The 17239-nt window shown below is 41.8% G+C and overlaps 1 protein-coding gene across 9 annotated transcripts in view; it reads right to left on the reverse strand.

The window, feature by feature from the left end:
• Positions 1-17239, reverse strand: part of ARID1B (AT-rich interaction domain 1B) — a 413283-nt gene that overhangs the window by 275968 nt on the left and 120076 nt on the right. For 8 of the 9 annotated variants that reach the window (XM_046669910.1, XM_046669906.1, XM_046669913.1 and 5 more), the window contains exon 3: positions 13586-13735. The exons of the other annotated variant lie outside the window; for it this stretch is intronic. In XM_046669910.1, coding sequence (XP_046525866.1) covers positions 13586-13735 — 150 coding nt within the window. The remainder of the gene's footprint in view (positions 1-13585; positions 13736-17239) is intronic. 9 annotated transcript variants of the gene reach the window in all.

Consider the following 17239-nt stretch of genomic DNA (forward strand, 5'->3'; position numbering starts at 1 on the left):
GCCACAAGCACACCTGTACACAGACAGCCCGAGAGTCGGCTACAGAAATGTTCAACAAAGCACATCTGCAGTAACAAAAGAAATTACAGAATCTGAATACCCGGCAGTAAATGTCTACCTTCTTCAACACTGTAAAGTCTGCTGATTATGTACTCGCAAATAAAAAAGACTTTTGAATAATTAAGTCAACAACAATATTCAACATATTTACTGTGTTTCTACCTTGTGCCAGGCACTGACCTAGGACCTGGGGACACAGTGATGACAAAACAAAGTCCTTCCTCTCATAAAGGTTATATTCTAATGGGGGAGGCACAGACAATAAAAAACAAAACAGGAGGGGCTGGCCAGGTGGCACAGTGGGTAAGTTCGCACGTTCCGCGTTGGTAGCCCGGGATTTGCCGGTTCGGATCCTGGGTACAGACATGACACTGCTTGGCAAGCCATGCTGTGGTAGGCATCCCAAATACAAAGTAGAGGAAGATGGGCACGGATGTTAGCTCAGGGCTGATCTTCCTCAAAAAAAAAAAAAAAAAAAACCAAACAGGATGTGCTAGGTCCCACAGTGATGGGCTACGGAGCAAACGAAAGCACAGTAAAGGGAAAAGTGACACAGGGAGGAGGGGCTGCTACGCTTCACACAGTGGTCGGGGAAGGCTTGCCTGATGAGGTGTCATTTGAGTAAAGACCTCAAGGAAGTCAGTCTTCCTTGGAAGACTTCCAAGGAAAAGGCCTGCCGATATCTGGGAGAAGAGCATTGCAGGCAGGAGAACAGTAAGCACAAGTGCCTTGAGATGAGCACATAATGTCTGAGAAACTTCCAGAAAGCCAGCGTGAAAGAAGAGAGGAGGGAGGGGGCAGCTAGAGCATGCGGCCACTGTAAAGCATCTGGCTGTGGGATGTGTGCGCGAAAGATGGGTACCAGTCAGGAGCTACTGGAACAGGTCAAGCACGAGACCACGATGCCTTGGCCCAAGGTGGTGATAATAGAAGTAGTGAGATGTATCAGATTCTGAACAGATTCTGGAGGTGGAATGGGTTTGAAAGTAAAAAAAGTCAAGTAAGACTTCAAAGTTTCTGACCAAAATCTCAGGAAGATTTCTTGAGATGGAGGAAAATACAGAAGAGAGGTTTGTCGGGGAAGGAGTGAGGGTCTCAAGCTTTGCTCTGGATATGCTGAGTTTCAGAAGCCTGTTAAGATGCTCATTTAGAGATGCTGCAAAGGAGCTGGGTGTACAGAGTTACAGATGGAGGAGAGAGGACCAAGCTGCAGAAATGCGGTTGGAAGTCATGAGCCTGCAGATGATATTCACAGCCAGGAGATTGAATGAGATCACACAGGTAAGGTGTAAGGAGTGTAACGCAAAAGAGAAGAGGCTCGAACACCGAGCCCTGACCCCAGACCAATACATAAAGGTCAGAGAGACAAACAAACAAAAAACCGGCAAAGGAGAGCAAGGAGTGGCCAGTAAGGCACAAAGCAAGGCCAGAGAGAGCGGTGCCCCAGGAAATAAGCAAGAAAGGTGCTGGAGGGGGACAGACCCCATCAGCAGCACCAAGGGCTCCCAACAGGGGAAACATGGAAGGAACGACAACTGCCCGCTGCGCTGAGTAACAGGGATAATAACATCAGTGGCTCTGAGAACAGCTGTGTCCGTACAGTGGTCAAAATAAAAGCCTACAGGAATAAATTCGAGGGACAACAGTAAATGGAGACTTTGACTAAAGAGAAAAACAGGCTGCTGGTTTTGGTCAAGAAAGTGTTTTTTTGTCTTGTATTTTTAAGTAGGAAAAGTGAAAGCATGTCTAAATTCTAATGGGAATGATAGAAAGGGAAATTGATGATGGAGTTACCAGAGGGACAAAGGAAAGCTATGGACTTGTGGGGAGGCAACGCCTTATACGGGAACAGGAGATTTCCACAGCGTCTACCAAGAGAAGGCAGGTAACACGCGGAGACACACGTCGGTATGTATAAGTTCTCCTGGTGGCTTGTATTTCTTCAATCGAATAGGAAGCAACATCACCAGCTGAGAGTGGAGAGTGCAGGGTCTGAAGGCAGAGGGGAGTATGAAATAGCCCTAGGGAAAGTGGGATTAACGTGGCAAGGACCACCTGACGTTACTGGTCACGAACTTAGAGGAAAAACAGGGTCTTCCTCCCTCCTTCCCCAGCCCGCTCCTCTGGAGTCGGTGGGGAGATGGATGTCATCAAGCTTGCTGAGGCTTATCAGACTGGGAGGGGAGGAGGAGGCACAGGCACTGAAGAGTATGTGCTACAGAGTACCGCGATGGGTTGGGACTTTGAGCGGGGTAAGGAGGAAAGGGACGACACAGGGGTGGGAGAAACAGCAAAATTGAGAGAAGATGAGTTCACTGTGTGTTTCACTGAGTCCGAAGAATCCAGCCAGCATTTTAGATTATGTCAATCCACAGAAACAGTCAGAGTCTCTGATCGGCTGGACTGCTGATCCCTTATGTTTTATAATTAATGTGCCATCCTTTACAAAGTATTTTAAAATATTATACACATTACATGTTTACTGTAGATAATTCAGAAAACGCAGATAAGTTTTACAGATAGCATTCTTACTGATTTTTACTGTGTGTGTGTACTTTACAAATTTAGGATATCTCAACATTTTGGAGTAACTTGCCTTTTCTGTTAACTCTGTAAGCGTGTTATGAAAAATGTTCTATATTTTCACTTTATATAATTATCACTTTATGGTCATAAATCCCATGGACTCAAAGCTTGCTCGCGATTTTGAGTTGTTCACATGACATATCTGTATCCCTCTCGTTTGCACCAGTGGAGAGCACGGTTACACACACAGGTGCAAGCCTCTGACTATTTCACAAGTCCTCTAACGTAGACATGTCTGAGCTTCACTTAGGAAAAAACACAATACGTTACTATAAACTACTCTCTCCTTTCCATTACACTAAACGGCACTGTACTGGTGTTTGAAATTTTGTATACAGGTAACCCACACTATGTATCAATTTTGTTTCAGAAAAAATAAGGAAGCCTGTAAGTTACGTGCATTGACAAGATTTCAAGGGGCAGTGAGTTGTCACAGGATAAGGAAATGCAATGAGACTCAGCGAGTGTAGGGTAGGAATGCTAGACCGTCATACAGTGTATGAGAATCTGGTCCAACAGGAACTCGTAACACGTCTCACTCTACTTTCAAAAGTCCCAACATTCATTTAAATTTAAGAACAAACAACACAAAAAGCTAATTTGTCTACGCCTACAACCCAACTCTACTTTGCATATAAGAACCAAGTATTCTTAAAATAACTTTATTTTATACTGAATTTTCCAGGCATAAAACTACTACGTATATTGAGGGAAGACTATACTTGGTCTTGTTCAGACTTTGCCCAAGAGCTGCTCACCATCTTCAAAGATGACATCACCACTGACGACCCTGCTTAACCCAGGCCGTCGTGCATCAGTCTCATCTTCTAGCTCTCAGGTTCACAGGGATCCACACATACGCACGCAAGCATCGATTTCACAGTCTTCTAACGCAGTCATGCCTGAGCATTTAATTCACATATGATATTTATTGTATACTAATTTCCTTTCACTTTCCCACATACAGTCTGCATTACTCTGACGTGCTTGAAATTGTGTGTAACTTCTATTATCTATGAATTTTGTGGAGGTAATATATTGTCTACGAATTTCATTTCAAAAGAATAAAGGAGGCATGAGACAAGTCTCATTAGCAAATGGGAATATGTTGTCTGTATGTTCTAAGTGATCTATTATATCACATTTACATAGTTTTAAACTGTGCAAAAGATTTCAAATAAACAACTAGAAAATATAAAAGAGTTCCAGTTCCTGCAGTATGGGAGACTAGATGCTCTAAATGCCCACTGATTGAAATATCTGGATTTTTATTGAAAATACTGCATAAAATGCCTTTTAAGAGAGACCACAGACTTGCCATGAATGTGAGTGAGACTAAGAACACACAGAAAGTAAAGCAAAAACATGGAAAGGGAGAACAATTGGAGCTGACTTTTGCTACAGATTTCAACTTTCCACTTGAGAACGAGACAAGGATCAGGGAAGAAGAGAAGAAGTCTATGGTCTGACAAAAGGGAGTAAGTATGAGACAATACCTCTCCAATAAATCAGGGACTAAGAAGGGCCATACCCATCATTTAAGGGCATGAAAACCCACGAATTAGAGACGAGAAATACCTGTCGTGAACTTGACACTCAGGGGTAGGAGGAATTAAAGAACGGCTCCTTTGAGAATTAGCAACCACAGGCTAACCATCACCAGGGCTTCTGGTCAAAATTAACTGAATGGTGTGGTCTGCAAAACCTCAAAAAGAGAATTCCATTTAAAGTGGTCCCCAAGGCTATCACTACCTGAACCCACTGATCAATCTTAACCTCACTATTGTGGGACAACGAAACAGGATGTTCATCCTGATGTAATACTCTCAGAGCATCACCTGTGAAGTGTTCCCACTATGTCTGTCAGGAATGACGTGTCACAAACCACCCCAAACTTAGTGGCCTCAAGTCACCAGCATGTGTTATGCTCACAGATTCTGTGGATGAGGAATTTGGACCGAGCACAAAGGGGAAGGCTTGTCTTCATCACGATGTCTCCGCAGCCTCGGCTGGAAGACAGCCAGCTGATGGTCACCTGACAGCCTGGGCTAAAGCCATTCGGAGGCTTCTTCACTCAAAGGGGGGATCACAGACCCCTCCACTGGACAGGAACAGGGCCCAAAATGTTGGGGACATGATGTACAACAACCACAAACAAAAATGTTTCCCTTCAAGCCTTCGGATGTAGCATGCAATTTACAAGAAATAGAAGGGCTGGATGAACAAGTTAAGCCACATTAAGAGAGAACAATCAGACAAAGCCACTTCACAGGACAACTGAGTCAGTTCTTTCAAAACGCCAAAGAAATGAACCAGAAGAGGGCAAGAGAGAACTGCTCCAGACAAAAAGACTCAGGAACCAAACTAGTGTATTAACCTTGTCTGAATTTTGCTTGAAACAAACTGACTATAACAGCATTCTGAGGACGACTGGGGACACCTGAATGGGGCCAGGGTAGTAAATGAGATCAATTATGGCAACATGTGAGTGTTCATTATACCATTCTGTTTATCAGCATATTAAGAATTTTTTGGTAATAAAACTTTACAAAATAGAACACAAAAGAGGACTGTGCCCACAGGCAACTGGCAAAAGCACACACCAATCCTGCGGAGGGAAGAGAACATAGACCCAGGCCTCGATAAAGCTGTCTTCAAAAACAGAGAATGAAGGTACGAAAGAAAATTCTTAGAACTAAAACAGAACGAAAATAATGCACACCAAAATTTGAGAGATTCAGCCAAAGCTGTACTTAAGAGGAAATGTTTTAGTCTTACATTTGGCTTCATCAGACAAAAATGTTTCAAATAAGCTAAGCATTCCCTTAATTACTAAATAAACATCAATAAAATAGAAAGCAAGACATAACGTAAACACAGAATTCAAGTAAACTTTTAAAAAAGAACATGTAATAGAGAGGACAACAACCAAAGTTGCCATGGAAAGGCGAATCACTGGCAAGATTAACCAAGAACAAAAGAAAGAAGGAAGAACTTTATGAATTAAAATGCCTTTAAGGGGCTGGCCCGGTGGCGCAGCAGTTAAGTGCACATGTTTGGCTTCGGCGGCCTGGGGTTCACCAGTTTGGATCCCGGGTGAGGACATGGCGCCGCTTGGCAAGCCATGCTGTGGTAGGCATCCCACATGGAAAGTAGAGGAAGATGGGCATGGAGGTTAGCTCAGGGCCAGTCTTCTTCAGCAAAAAGAGGAGGATTGGCAACAAATGTTAGCTCAGGGCTAATCTTCCTCAAAAAAAAAAAAATGCTATAGAAACTAAAAGTAATAAAAACTATTATGAACAACTTTATGTCAATAAACTTGAAAAACTGGATGAAATGGATAAATTCCTAATACAAAGGAATATATATAAGCAAAAAGCTGACTCAAGAAGAAATTGATAACTTGAATAAGCCTATATTCACAAAAGAAATAAGATCAAAAGTAAAAAATCAGGAATGGGACAAAAGTTAAAAATCAAGGGCTGGGGCCGGCCCTGTGGCCGAGTAGTTAAGTTCACACACTCTGTTTCAGCAGCCCATGGTTTCGCCGGTTCGAATCCTGGGCGCGGACACGGCACCGCTCATTTAAGCCATGCTGAGGTGGCGTCCCACATGCCACAACTAGAATGACCCACAACTAAAAATACACAACTATGTACTGGGGGGCTTTGGGGAGAAAAAGGAAAAATAAAATCTTTAAAAAAAAACAAGGGCTACACAATCCTTTATGGTTTTCCAGACACTTCTACCCAACATTCAAGAACGGATCATTCCAAATTTTAACATAAAGTAAAATTAAATTTAAATTTCATTTTAAATTTAAAAAGGGACTGTTCTCCGGTTCATTTTGCAAAACCCCATAATGCAGATGCGAAACCTCACAAGGACAACTGCACCTCAATCTCATTCACGAACACTGATTCAAGAAACCTAAATAAACGTCCAGCAAACTGAATTCAATGATGTATAAAAACATAATACACCAGGAGGCTGGGTTTACCCCAAACGCATGTTTGGTTTAATACTTTAAAAAAAACAACACAAATAATACACCCCAATAACAGATTAAAAGAGAAAAACAAAGCAATCCTCTCAATAGTTACAAAAAGACACCTAAGATAAAATCCAGCATCCAGTCACGCTAAAATCTCTCAGCAAACTTTAAAAAGAAGGGAACTATCTTGGGGAATAGTGGGCGGCTACAGAAAAAAAAAAAGGAGCAAACATCATATTTAATGATGAAATGATGAAAGCCTTCTTCGAAGTCAGAGATAATACAAAAATGCACAGTCCGTTCAAACAACGCACTGGAGAAGCTAGTCTTCAGAAAGACAAAAAAGGGGAAGGGGTCGATTTTTTAATTTTTTAAATTTTATTTATTTATTTATTTTTGAGGAAGATTAGCCCTGAACTAACATCTGCTGCCAATCCTCCTCTCTTTGCTGAGGAAGACTGGCCCTGAGCTAACTTCCGTGCCCATCTTCCTCTACTTTATACGTGGGATGCCTGCCACAGCATGGCTTGATGAGTGGTGCCATGTCCACACCCGGGATCCGAACCGGCGAACCCCAGGCAGCCAAAGCGGAACATGCAAACTTAATCGCTGCACACCAGGCCAGTCCCAGGGCATGCTTTTTTTAAAAATCAATTTTGTTAAAAAAATTGAGAAAACCTAAGAGACTCTACAAATGATTCGAGTTAGTAGAATTAACAAGAACTTAAAGGGTTACCGGACATAAAAGTTTAATATATAAAGTTCATTATATTTTGTATATACCAGTACCAATGACAAAATACAATTTTTTAAAAGGATACAATTTACAATAGCAACAAAAATATAAGGTATACAGGAATAATTCTAAGAAAAACATACGACAGCTTTGTTGAAGAATGTTTTAAAAGAAATTAAAAACTACCTAAACCAGTGAAGAAAGAGAGAGAAGTGACCCCAGCAGAGGGGGGACGGTGGAGCAGGAACGTGGACAAAAGGGAAGCCGGCCACGAGGACAAGCCGACGGAAGCATCTCCACCGCACAGAACGGGGCTGAAAGCAGATTTGGACCAGGTCACTTTCTGACCACCAAAGGGGTAAACACCTGCGTCTTCTAACTGACACTTCCTCTCGGAGGCTGGTGCTTCCTGGCCAGTGATGACCCGGCCCCACTTCAGTCCTCCTGCCTCGTGGATAAAAATGGAGACACCTAGTCACCAAACGCCCCCAAGCTTCTTGAGAGCAGCCAACCCAGGACTGACCCCCACTTCCTGATCCCTCTTAGAACCATTCAGCACACAGGTCACCCTGGACACTCCCTCTACCCCCAAATCTTTTCACGATGCTCCTGAGGCGACTCGGGTAAATTTTTCCTGGCCTGCAGAAACACAAGCTGAACAAACCCAACTTGTCTCGGGACAAGTATGCTCCTGGTCTGGGGTCAGTGGGCTTCAACAAGGCAAAAGTTGTTCACATGAGGCACTTCTTTTTGTTTTACCATATTCTTTTATAAGTATCATCTGTTTCACTGAAAATTAAACATATATAACAAGGGGCTGGCCCAGTGGCACAGTGGTTAAGTGCACATGTTCTGCTTCAGCAACCTGGGGTTCACTGGTTCAGACCCCAGCTGCAGACATGGCACCACTTGGCAAGCCATGCTGTGGTTGGCATCCCACGTATAAAGTAGAGGAAGATGGGCATGCATGTTTGCTCAGGGCCAGTCTTCCTCAGCAAAAAAAAAAGAGGAGGCTTGGCAGCAGATGTTATCTCAGGACTAATCTTCCTCAAAAAAAAAAAATATATATATATAACAAAAAAAGATCCCATTATAACAACAAAAAAGACAGCATTCTTTTCAAAAAGCATGGTAAGAAATGAAGTTCATTAAAAAAAATAAGCAAACTCCAACAACTAAGAAAACTCTAAAAAAGAAGAATTAAGATATACCAATCCTACCAAATACTAAAAAATAATAAAAACAGTCTAGTACTGGTGCATTAATAGAAGGACCAACGAAAAAGAATGAAAAATCCCAGAATAACCTCAAAATACTGTACCTAAGGGAATTCAGAAACAATAAAAGCGACATCTTCAATCAATTGGGGAAAGATAACTGTAATGGTTAATTTTATGTGTCAACTTGAAGAGTGTTTTTGGATGAAATTCACATTTAAATCAGTGACTGTGAATCAAGTAGACTGCTCTCCACAATGTGGGTGGGCCTCATCCAATCACTTGAAGGCCTGAATAGAACAAGAAGACCAGACTCCTCCAAGCAGGAGGGTATTTCCCAGCAGACTGGCTTTGGACTTCATCTTCACCAGTGGCTCTCCTGGGTCTCCAGCCTGCCAGCCTTGGGACTAGAACTGGAACATCAGCTCTGCCCCTGCTGGCCCAAACTGTGGATTTTGGACTTGCCAGCCTCTATAACTGTGAGAGCCAATTCCTTATAATAAATCTCTTTATCCTGATCCATAGGATGTGTAAATGTACACATATAAACATTCTGTTTCCCTAGAGAGTCCTCATATAATAATCTAACAAGAAAAGGTACTCAGGGGGCCGGCCCAGTGGCACAGCTGTTAAGTTTGCATATCCCACTTCAGTGGCTGGGGGTTCGCTGGTTCAGCTCCTGGGTGTGGCCATGGCACTGCTTGGCACGCCATGCTGTGGTAGGCGTCCCCATATAAAGTAGAGGAAGATGGGCACGGAGGTTAGCTCAGGGCCAGTCTTCCTCAGCAAAAAGAGAAGGATTTGCAGCAGTTAGCTCAGGGCTAATCTTCCTCAAAATAAAGAAATAAAGAAATAAAGAAAAGGTACTTAACCAAGTAGCCATCTAGAAAAAAAATATTAAGATGCATCTAACCTCTCTCCGTAGGTTGGGATAAGTAAAATGTAAAAGTGAATCTATAAAAATACTACAAATAACACGGGAAAGCTCCTTGGCAACTTTGGAGTATGGAAGGCTCGTACTGCCACCAAAAATAAAATCCAGAGATCATAAAAGAAAAGACTGATAATTTTGACTATATAAAAATTTCTAAAACTTTAAAAAGCCCCTGTGTATGACCCAGAAAGGTGCCATAATTAACGTCAAAAGACAAATGACAAGATGAGGGAGGGTGGTGAGTAACTTACATCACAGACAAAAGCCGAGTCTCCTAACATACGCAGAGTTTTCATAAATTGATTTTGAAAAGACCATCAACTGAAGAGAAAACTCAGGACAAAAAGATAGGAATTTAAGTTCAGAAAATAGGAAACTCAAACACCTGGAAATAGACGAGAGACTCAACATCACTCCTAAACGCAACTTAAAACTACATTATCGGGGGTTGGCCGGTGGCGCCGCGGTTAAGTGCGCATGTTCCGCTTCCTGGGGGCCCAGGGTTTGCCGATTGGGATCCCGGGTGCGGACATGGCACCACTGGCAAAAGCCATGTTGTAGCAGGCATCCTACATATAAGTAGAGGAAGATGGGCACGGATGTTAGCTCAGGGCCAGTCTTCCTCAGCAAAAAGAGGAGGATTGGCAGTAGTTAGCTCAGGGCTAATCTTCCTCAAAAACAAAACCAAAAAAAAAGCCAAAAAACTACATTATCAGATTGGCAAAATCTCAGAAGCTTCGTGAAACCAAGCTATTGGCACATGTGTAGGGAAACGCGTACTGTCACACATCGATGGTGGGAGTATAAATTGGTACAACCCCTGAGAGTAACAATCTAGCAATATTCACCAAAATTATAACTGTATATACTCATTGACCCAGCAGCCTCACTTCCAGGAATTTATCCTATACATACACCTGCACATTTATGAAATGACACATGGACAAAGTTTATTATGGCAGTATTGTTTGCACTGCTAACCAAAAATAATTTACATGCTCATCAAAAGAAAACTGGTTAAATACATTATGGTACGTCCATAACATGGGAAGAAGCTATAAAAAGAGAACGAAGCATGGCTTTCTGTACTCCTTTGGAAAGATCTACAGAACACGTATTCAAATGGGTGGGGGAGGGGGATGACAAAGAACAGAAGAGTCCGTTCAGGGTGTTACAGTATGCCACCATTTGTGTAAAAACAGGGTAAAAATTAAGTGACGGTATTTGGCTTCTTTGTATAAAGAAATCAGAAAGACACACAATAAACTAATAAAGTGGTTATCTGGCAAAGGCTGAGGCGGGTGGTGAACGAGGCAGGAGGAAGTGCGGTTGGTGGAGGACTTTTATCTGTATCCTTTCCTTGTACTTTTTAATTTTTGAAACATATGAACGGACTGATTATTCAAAACACTATAAAAAATGTTAAAGACACAAAGTGAGGTATCTAAATGCAACCCTAAAATTAGCTTTTGTATTAATCATATTAACAAAAGATACAAAGTATTATTTGGGGATTGATTCCCCAATATAAACATCAATAGACTAGGTGTGCTATGTTTGGAAACAAAAGGAAAGTCTGCAGAAAGGAACGTTTTGTCTCCTATGAAACACTGGCTTGTTACATTAAATGTAGTTGAGTTTCTTCCAATTTAAACGTACGTGAATTCAGTATCACAAATTCTTATTAAAATTCGGCTTGATTTTGAAAATACTCTATTGGTTATTTTTACTTTGTTTTGAGATAGATTTGGGGGGATTATTCTGTTTTTGGAGAAGCCAACTATATCTAAAATGTTAGATCTCATTTCCTAGATAAATTTTCCAAATCCACTGGGACATCTAACTCCCTACAAACCAGAACTGACCCCGTCAAACCAGACCCTCTGATGGGGCTACGTAAATGTCTCCAACTGCCACCACTTTGTCCCATCATGAGTTTCATGAAACAAAAAACTCTTAGGCATTCTACAGTCAGAGAGTTAGGAAAACAAGAAAAAGTTTCCAACATACTCTGAGGAATGTTTAGTTTTCCTCAGAATATAAAAAAATGACAATAATGGGCCATCCCCGGTGGACTAGTGGTTAAGTTCAGCAGGCTCCACTTTGGCAGCCTGGGTTTAGATCCCGGGCAAAGACCTACACCTCTCATCTATCAGTGGCCATGCTGTGGCAGTGGCTCACATACAAAATAGAGGAAGACTGTCACAGATGTTAGCTCGGGGCGAATCTTCCTCAGCAAAAAAGAGAAAGACTGGCAACGGATGTTAGCTCTGGGTGAATCTTCCTCATCTTCCTCAGCAAAATAAAAGACAATATTTATGTTAGAGTGTCATGGTTATATAGCATTTCCCGCCATATAATTTATTGTATTCAAGTCAATAAAATCATGATAGTATCAATCAAAGTATAAAATAGAGTTAAACTGAGCACATTAAAATAGTATTCATTAAAATAAGACGTTACCTGTAGTATGCTTTAAATATTTAAATGGGAAGGATATTAAATAACTAATTGCCACGTGCTACAAGTCATCAGTGACTGTTTCATACAGGAAGTAAATTTTGAGCTTGGTCTTGAAGGAAATGACTGGCACTCAGAATCTTTAATCAAACGGGTTTTACAATCAGAGATTCACCTAAGCACAGCACAGTAAAAGGAGTAATCTCTCTGAGTCCTTAAATTCTGACGACATGACGAAACAGTCTATGTCTACAGAGAAGTTCAGTAAGACCCCGAAAGCCCTTGAAAAAGCCTGTCACTTTATACATCATAAAATCAGACACCAGCCTCTCTCACTTAAAAAGCAATGAGATTGAAAGGTTGTTTAATTTTCCCACATTTTAATAAAAGACTAGACCAAATAACGGTGCAATAATGTACATTCCTACGTCTATAAATCCCTTTATATAATACCAAAATTTTGAAAACATATATGCAAAAATAAGATTCTACAGGATCTCCCATCTCAGCTGCTGCTCTAACATGTTTTGTCTGAAGTCCTAACTCCTCTTTAGAACTCTTCAGTAAAAGCCACGTGGGAGAAGACTCCAATGAACCCAAGAAAATACCTAAGAAATCAGCTGAACTGATTGAAATCAAGCTTCCTATTTTTATATATTTTGCTTAGCATCAACGATCTCTTCAAGACGTGTGAAACACTTTAAAAACTGAAGGGTCAGTGTCACTGTCTTCCCTGTCTCACCGCCCCCACCCCACAAAAGAGAAAGGAAGAGAGGACAATATAAAATGGAAAGTTACGTTTTCATGCTTCTGACTGGAAGAGCTATGAGAGTTTTATTCGGATTCAGGGTACCAGTCCCAAGCTCACGACGCCTTTTAATATCACTCAGTAATAGTCTCTAAAACAACATGAAACAATCACTTTACCAAACGCATAGGTACATTTTTCTACAGATCATGTAAGCTGAAATATATAGCCCAATAACCTAAAAGAGTATTTACTGAGGCTAATTTAAACTAGAAACTGCTTAATATACATAAAGTACACGATTCCCCTTAGTATTTTAATATATTGTAATTGAAGTGATTATCTGCTTATAAGCTAGTTTAAGAAAAATAACACTGCCAAAGGCAACAGCATTTTGATATAGTAGCACTTACCATTAAAACAGAAACAAAGCCCAAAGAAGCTCAAGATAAAAATACCAAGTTATGTGCCAACTAGCAAGATTAAATGATCGATAAAACCATTTTCCTGAATAAGCCTCAAGAAAGTGACAGAGCGCTTTCTTGAGAGATTCAGAACACAAATGACACTGAACACGAAATGACTGGCATGTTCTGCTGTCACTAACAAGTAACGTAAGAAGCCATGAAACTAGTCATTCTTCCCGCCCTTCAATCTCAAACACCCATCCAGAAACAAACAAACAGTTTAGATCAGGTTATGGTTTTGCATTTTCTCAAACCTACATTTTTTTCCCACTGAGAACAGAATTTTTCAAATGGGACAGGAAGAGGTCTCAGACCCCAGCCTGGCCTTTGCGCACAGGCCACGGGGGCAGAACAGAGGCCCGGGGACCAGGAGCTGTGCTCACCTGCTGCGGCTGGTACCTCTGCTGGGCCTGGGATGGCAGATACTGCGCCTGCGGAGGGAGGTGCGGAGGCTGCGGCTGCTGGTTGTAATAAGGCTGCTGGCCCTGTTGGCAGTAACCACTCACACCTTGCTGTCCATACTGAGGTGGCATCTGTCAAGGAGTCACGCAAAGCAAGTGAGAAAGTCAAAATGTGCAATTCAAGGAAATCAAATATGGTTTCAACTCAGCAACAAGAACGGGAGTCTTTGCTAAGCAATTCAATATTTTTAACATTCTCTCCATTAGATAAATCGGCACACTGCCTTCTATTCACATATTGTCAATGAAGTCAAAGATAATTTGACATTGCTTTGAAAAATAATTGATCAGATATCAAATATTGATAACATCATAAAAACCCGGCAGAGGGAAAAGCTCTCTATACTGACATTTAAAAATAGTCTCTGCTAAGAAAGTCAAAGCATTAAGTTAATCCATTCTCATGCAACACTCAAAATGAAAATGAACTCCACCAGTCCAAGTTCACTGACTAGCATTTTGTAGGATGCTTGTAGTTTGGGTCATGTAGAGGCTGCGTGTTTGTTTCAACTGAGGTCAGAACGTCCCAGAACATTTGTAGCAGATACTGTACCAGTTACATTAGCAATTCCATGGGCTATTTTTGCTAAAAAGAAACTACATTGCTTTACAATCAAATAAAACCCTTTAGAAAGTAATACTATGTATATCAAACAATATAATCATCAATGAGTTCTTGAAGGAAAGACATTCATGTCTAATACAAAGGGAGTATTTTCCTAGTTGATAAAACAGGTAATGAGGTAAACCAAAGCACACTGCACCGCAAAGAGCAGAGAGATAGACAAAAATGGCCCCAAATGAGTCTTCTCCACCTCTAATTGACATGAGCCTAAAAATCCTTGAAATCACTGTTCAAAGGAAAGTCCTTCCTCATGCCATAAATACACCATTGACGATATTTTTTAATGTTTTTTCAAATGAGAAATCTATTGACTTTTTTTCTAATTGGGAGAGAGAGTAGGAGAGGAAAAGAAAAACAAGTAATCAGGATGGCAAAAAGCACTCCAGAGACGAGAATGGTGAAGTCACTGTTAATACCACAATACGGGCCATTTGAGAACTCCAAGAACTGGAGCCCCATAAGCCCACACACTTGAGAACTCAGTGATCAGTTCCAGACACACGCTTAAAAAACCAATTTACTAGAGACTATGAATGAGGAAGAAGACGGAATGGTAAAAGGAGGAAATTAAACACTTTGCCTCTAGAACCAATTAGCACAGTAATTCAGAACACATCCGACGAAGTAAAAGGAAAAAATGGAAAAAGCTAAAGTTCATATTCCTTTTGACCTGATCTAGATTGTTTTCAAGATCTGTCAGCAATGATGACAGAGCACTTGGCCACAATGGCTCACAAATGCCTCTCATCACACAGAGCCTAAGTCAACAGAGCAGGCGAGTTTGTATTGGAAACCGTTTAACAGCACAGTTGAATTCTTTGCTTTCTATTTATTTTACAGCTTGATATTTCATAATGAATGTATGTCCCAGCCATAAGCCAAGCCAAAGAATTTCCATAAAATACAGCTCCACATGCTAGAACACCATATACCACCACAACACATATCCTTCCGCTCAACACCCATATGTTAGATTTGATATCTAATACTGCATTTCACACAAGCATCTTTGCAGTTTGATTTGAAGCAGTTAGGATAACACTTTCGCCAGTGTTGAAATGACTGCAAAGCTCCGTCAACGCAGCCAGCAACTCCCCTATGAATCGCACTTTAATATGTTGACTTTCTGGTTTACAGAAACCCTTACACACAACATGGAAGTGTTGTTTGGGGAGGGGGCTCCGTTTTCTCAGCAAGACAACAACAGGACACATGGCAGGAGTCTACGAACACTGGTGCAAGCATGAACCGGTTAGAATTGTTACTCTCCATTCCAGCTCTGGAAAGTTCAGGGGTAAGTCGGGGTGCAGCTAGGGTGGGAGGGAATGCAAGCAAGTCTTCAGCGGAGCCAGAGCAATGACCCCGCAGAACACGGCAAACTTCACAGGGGAAGCCATCAAAAATGTCACAGGGGAAGCCATCAAAAAAATTAAAAATCGATTTGCTCGCCTTTCAGATGCGTGGTCTGCGTCCTCTGGCACTAACCTAACCAGCACCTCACCCTCCGAGTGCCTGGGATGAGGTAACACACAGCACAGTACAAACCGGGCTATTGCTCAGACCTGGGGCCTAGTGCCCAGTGGCTGCCCCTGGTCTACTGTCCTCATGCGGGCGCCACAACAGAGCAGACTCCTCAACTCGAGTTTAGCTAAAGACTCTCTGGGTTAGAAGTGCACGAAATCTGAATCCAAGTCTTCGTGTCCCTCAGTTGCGTGAAGATGGTCAATCACGAAATGATATTTGTCTCACATCTCCACCTGTACGATGGGGCTACCTTCTCTCTCAGTACACAGTATCACAACCAGCAATATAATAATCCTACCTGGAATTCCACACGGATGCTGTTATTACTTATTAAACTACAAGTTGTCGTGCCCTCTCTAAAATATTAATTATTTCCTAAGCGTTACTTTTAAAAACCAATTTCGAAATAGACTACTTCAGTTGTCTGGCCCTAAAGTCTAATTCTTTGAGGATCAATATTGCTTTTGTTTTAATCAGTTTAGACGCAGGGCTTTCAAAGATCTATCACGTGCTTTCCTGACATCTTAAACCAAACAATCATTATCAGGAAGCATAAATCGACGGGCTGAGCTGTAGCACACTGACGGTCGAGGCTGTTGGACAAGCCCCAGGGTGTCACCCTGGTCTGGCTGTGCCGTCTTCTCACACACCATCCAGACACTCAGCCACTGCTGGGCACTCTGACCTCCCTGCTCTACGGGATGCCCTGCGGACTGAGACCCCGCCTCACTGTTAAAGGATGAAGGCCCAGGGGACGAGCCATGAGGGAAGCACTGAGCTTTCCGCTTCAAGTTCTGTGAAATCCATCTTGGCTTCTCAGGGTGTCCTCGTTGACCTCTTAGTTCTCAACCGCATTCAGGGCAAATAAGGTCACCAGGCTGCTGGATGCAAGTGAAATTTAACCAAGCGACTGAGCACCAGGAACCACTGAGAGGTGAGGATACAAAGCACTCAGCTCAGATGCCGCCCCTTTCCTGACCAGCCCCCCTGAGCCCAGCGCCGACCGCCATCACTCTCATGCCAGTTCCACAGCAGAGGTGATCTGATTTAGGTAGTTAACGCCTTGATTATGCACTCAGGGGTTTACTGAATATCCTCTTCACTGGACTATAAGCTCCCACACTAACGTCATGCCTCCTTGAAGAGGGCCCACCAGTCAATAAATGTTTGTTGAATGAATGAATGTTGTTTAATGGATTACTAGATCAAGTTATAATTATATAAAATTTTGAACTAATGAAGGAACACGTTATAAAATTGAAGTCACTTGTACCATCCAGGTTTTTGATACACATATGTTTAGCTTCATCTAACAGTCAAAAGCACTGAACCTCATACCAACAGCAACACAGCGTCCTGGGCTGTTAACTGTGAACTCCTCTAAGTGATTACGGCCCAGCCAATGCCCCGCACCTTTATAATGGTTT

Source organism: Equus quagga, chromosome 8 (genome assembly GCF_021613505.1).
Source record: "Equus quagga isolate Etosha38 chromosome 8, UCLA_HA_Equagga_1.0, whole genome shotgun sequence".
In the NCBI taxonomy this organism is placed as follows: Eukaryota; Metazoa; Chordata; class Mammalia; order Perissodactyla; family Equidae; genus Equus; species Equus quagga.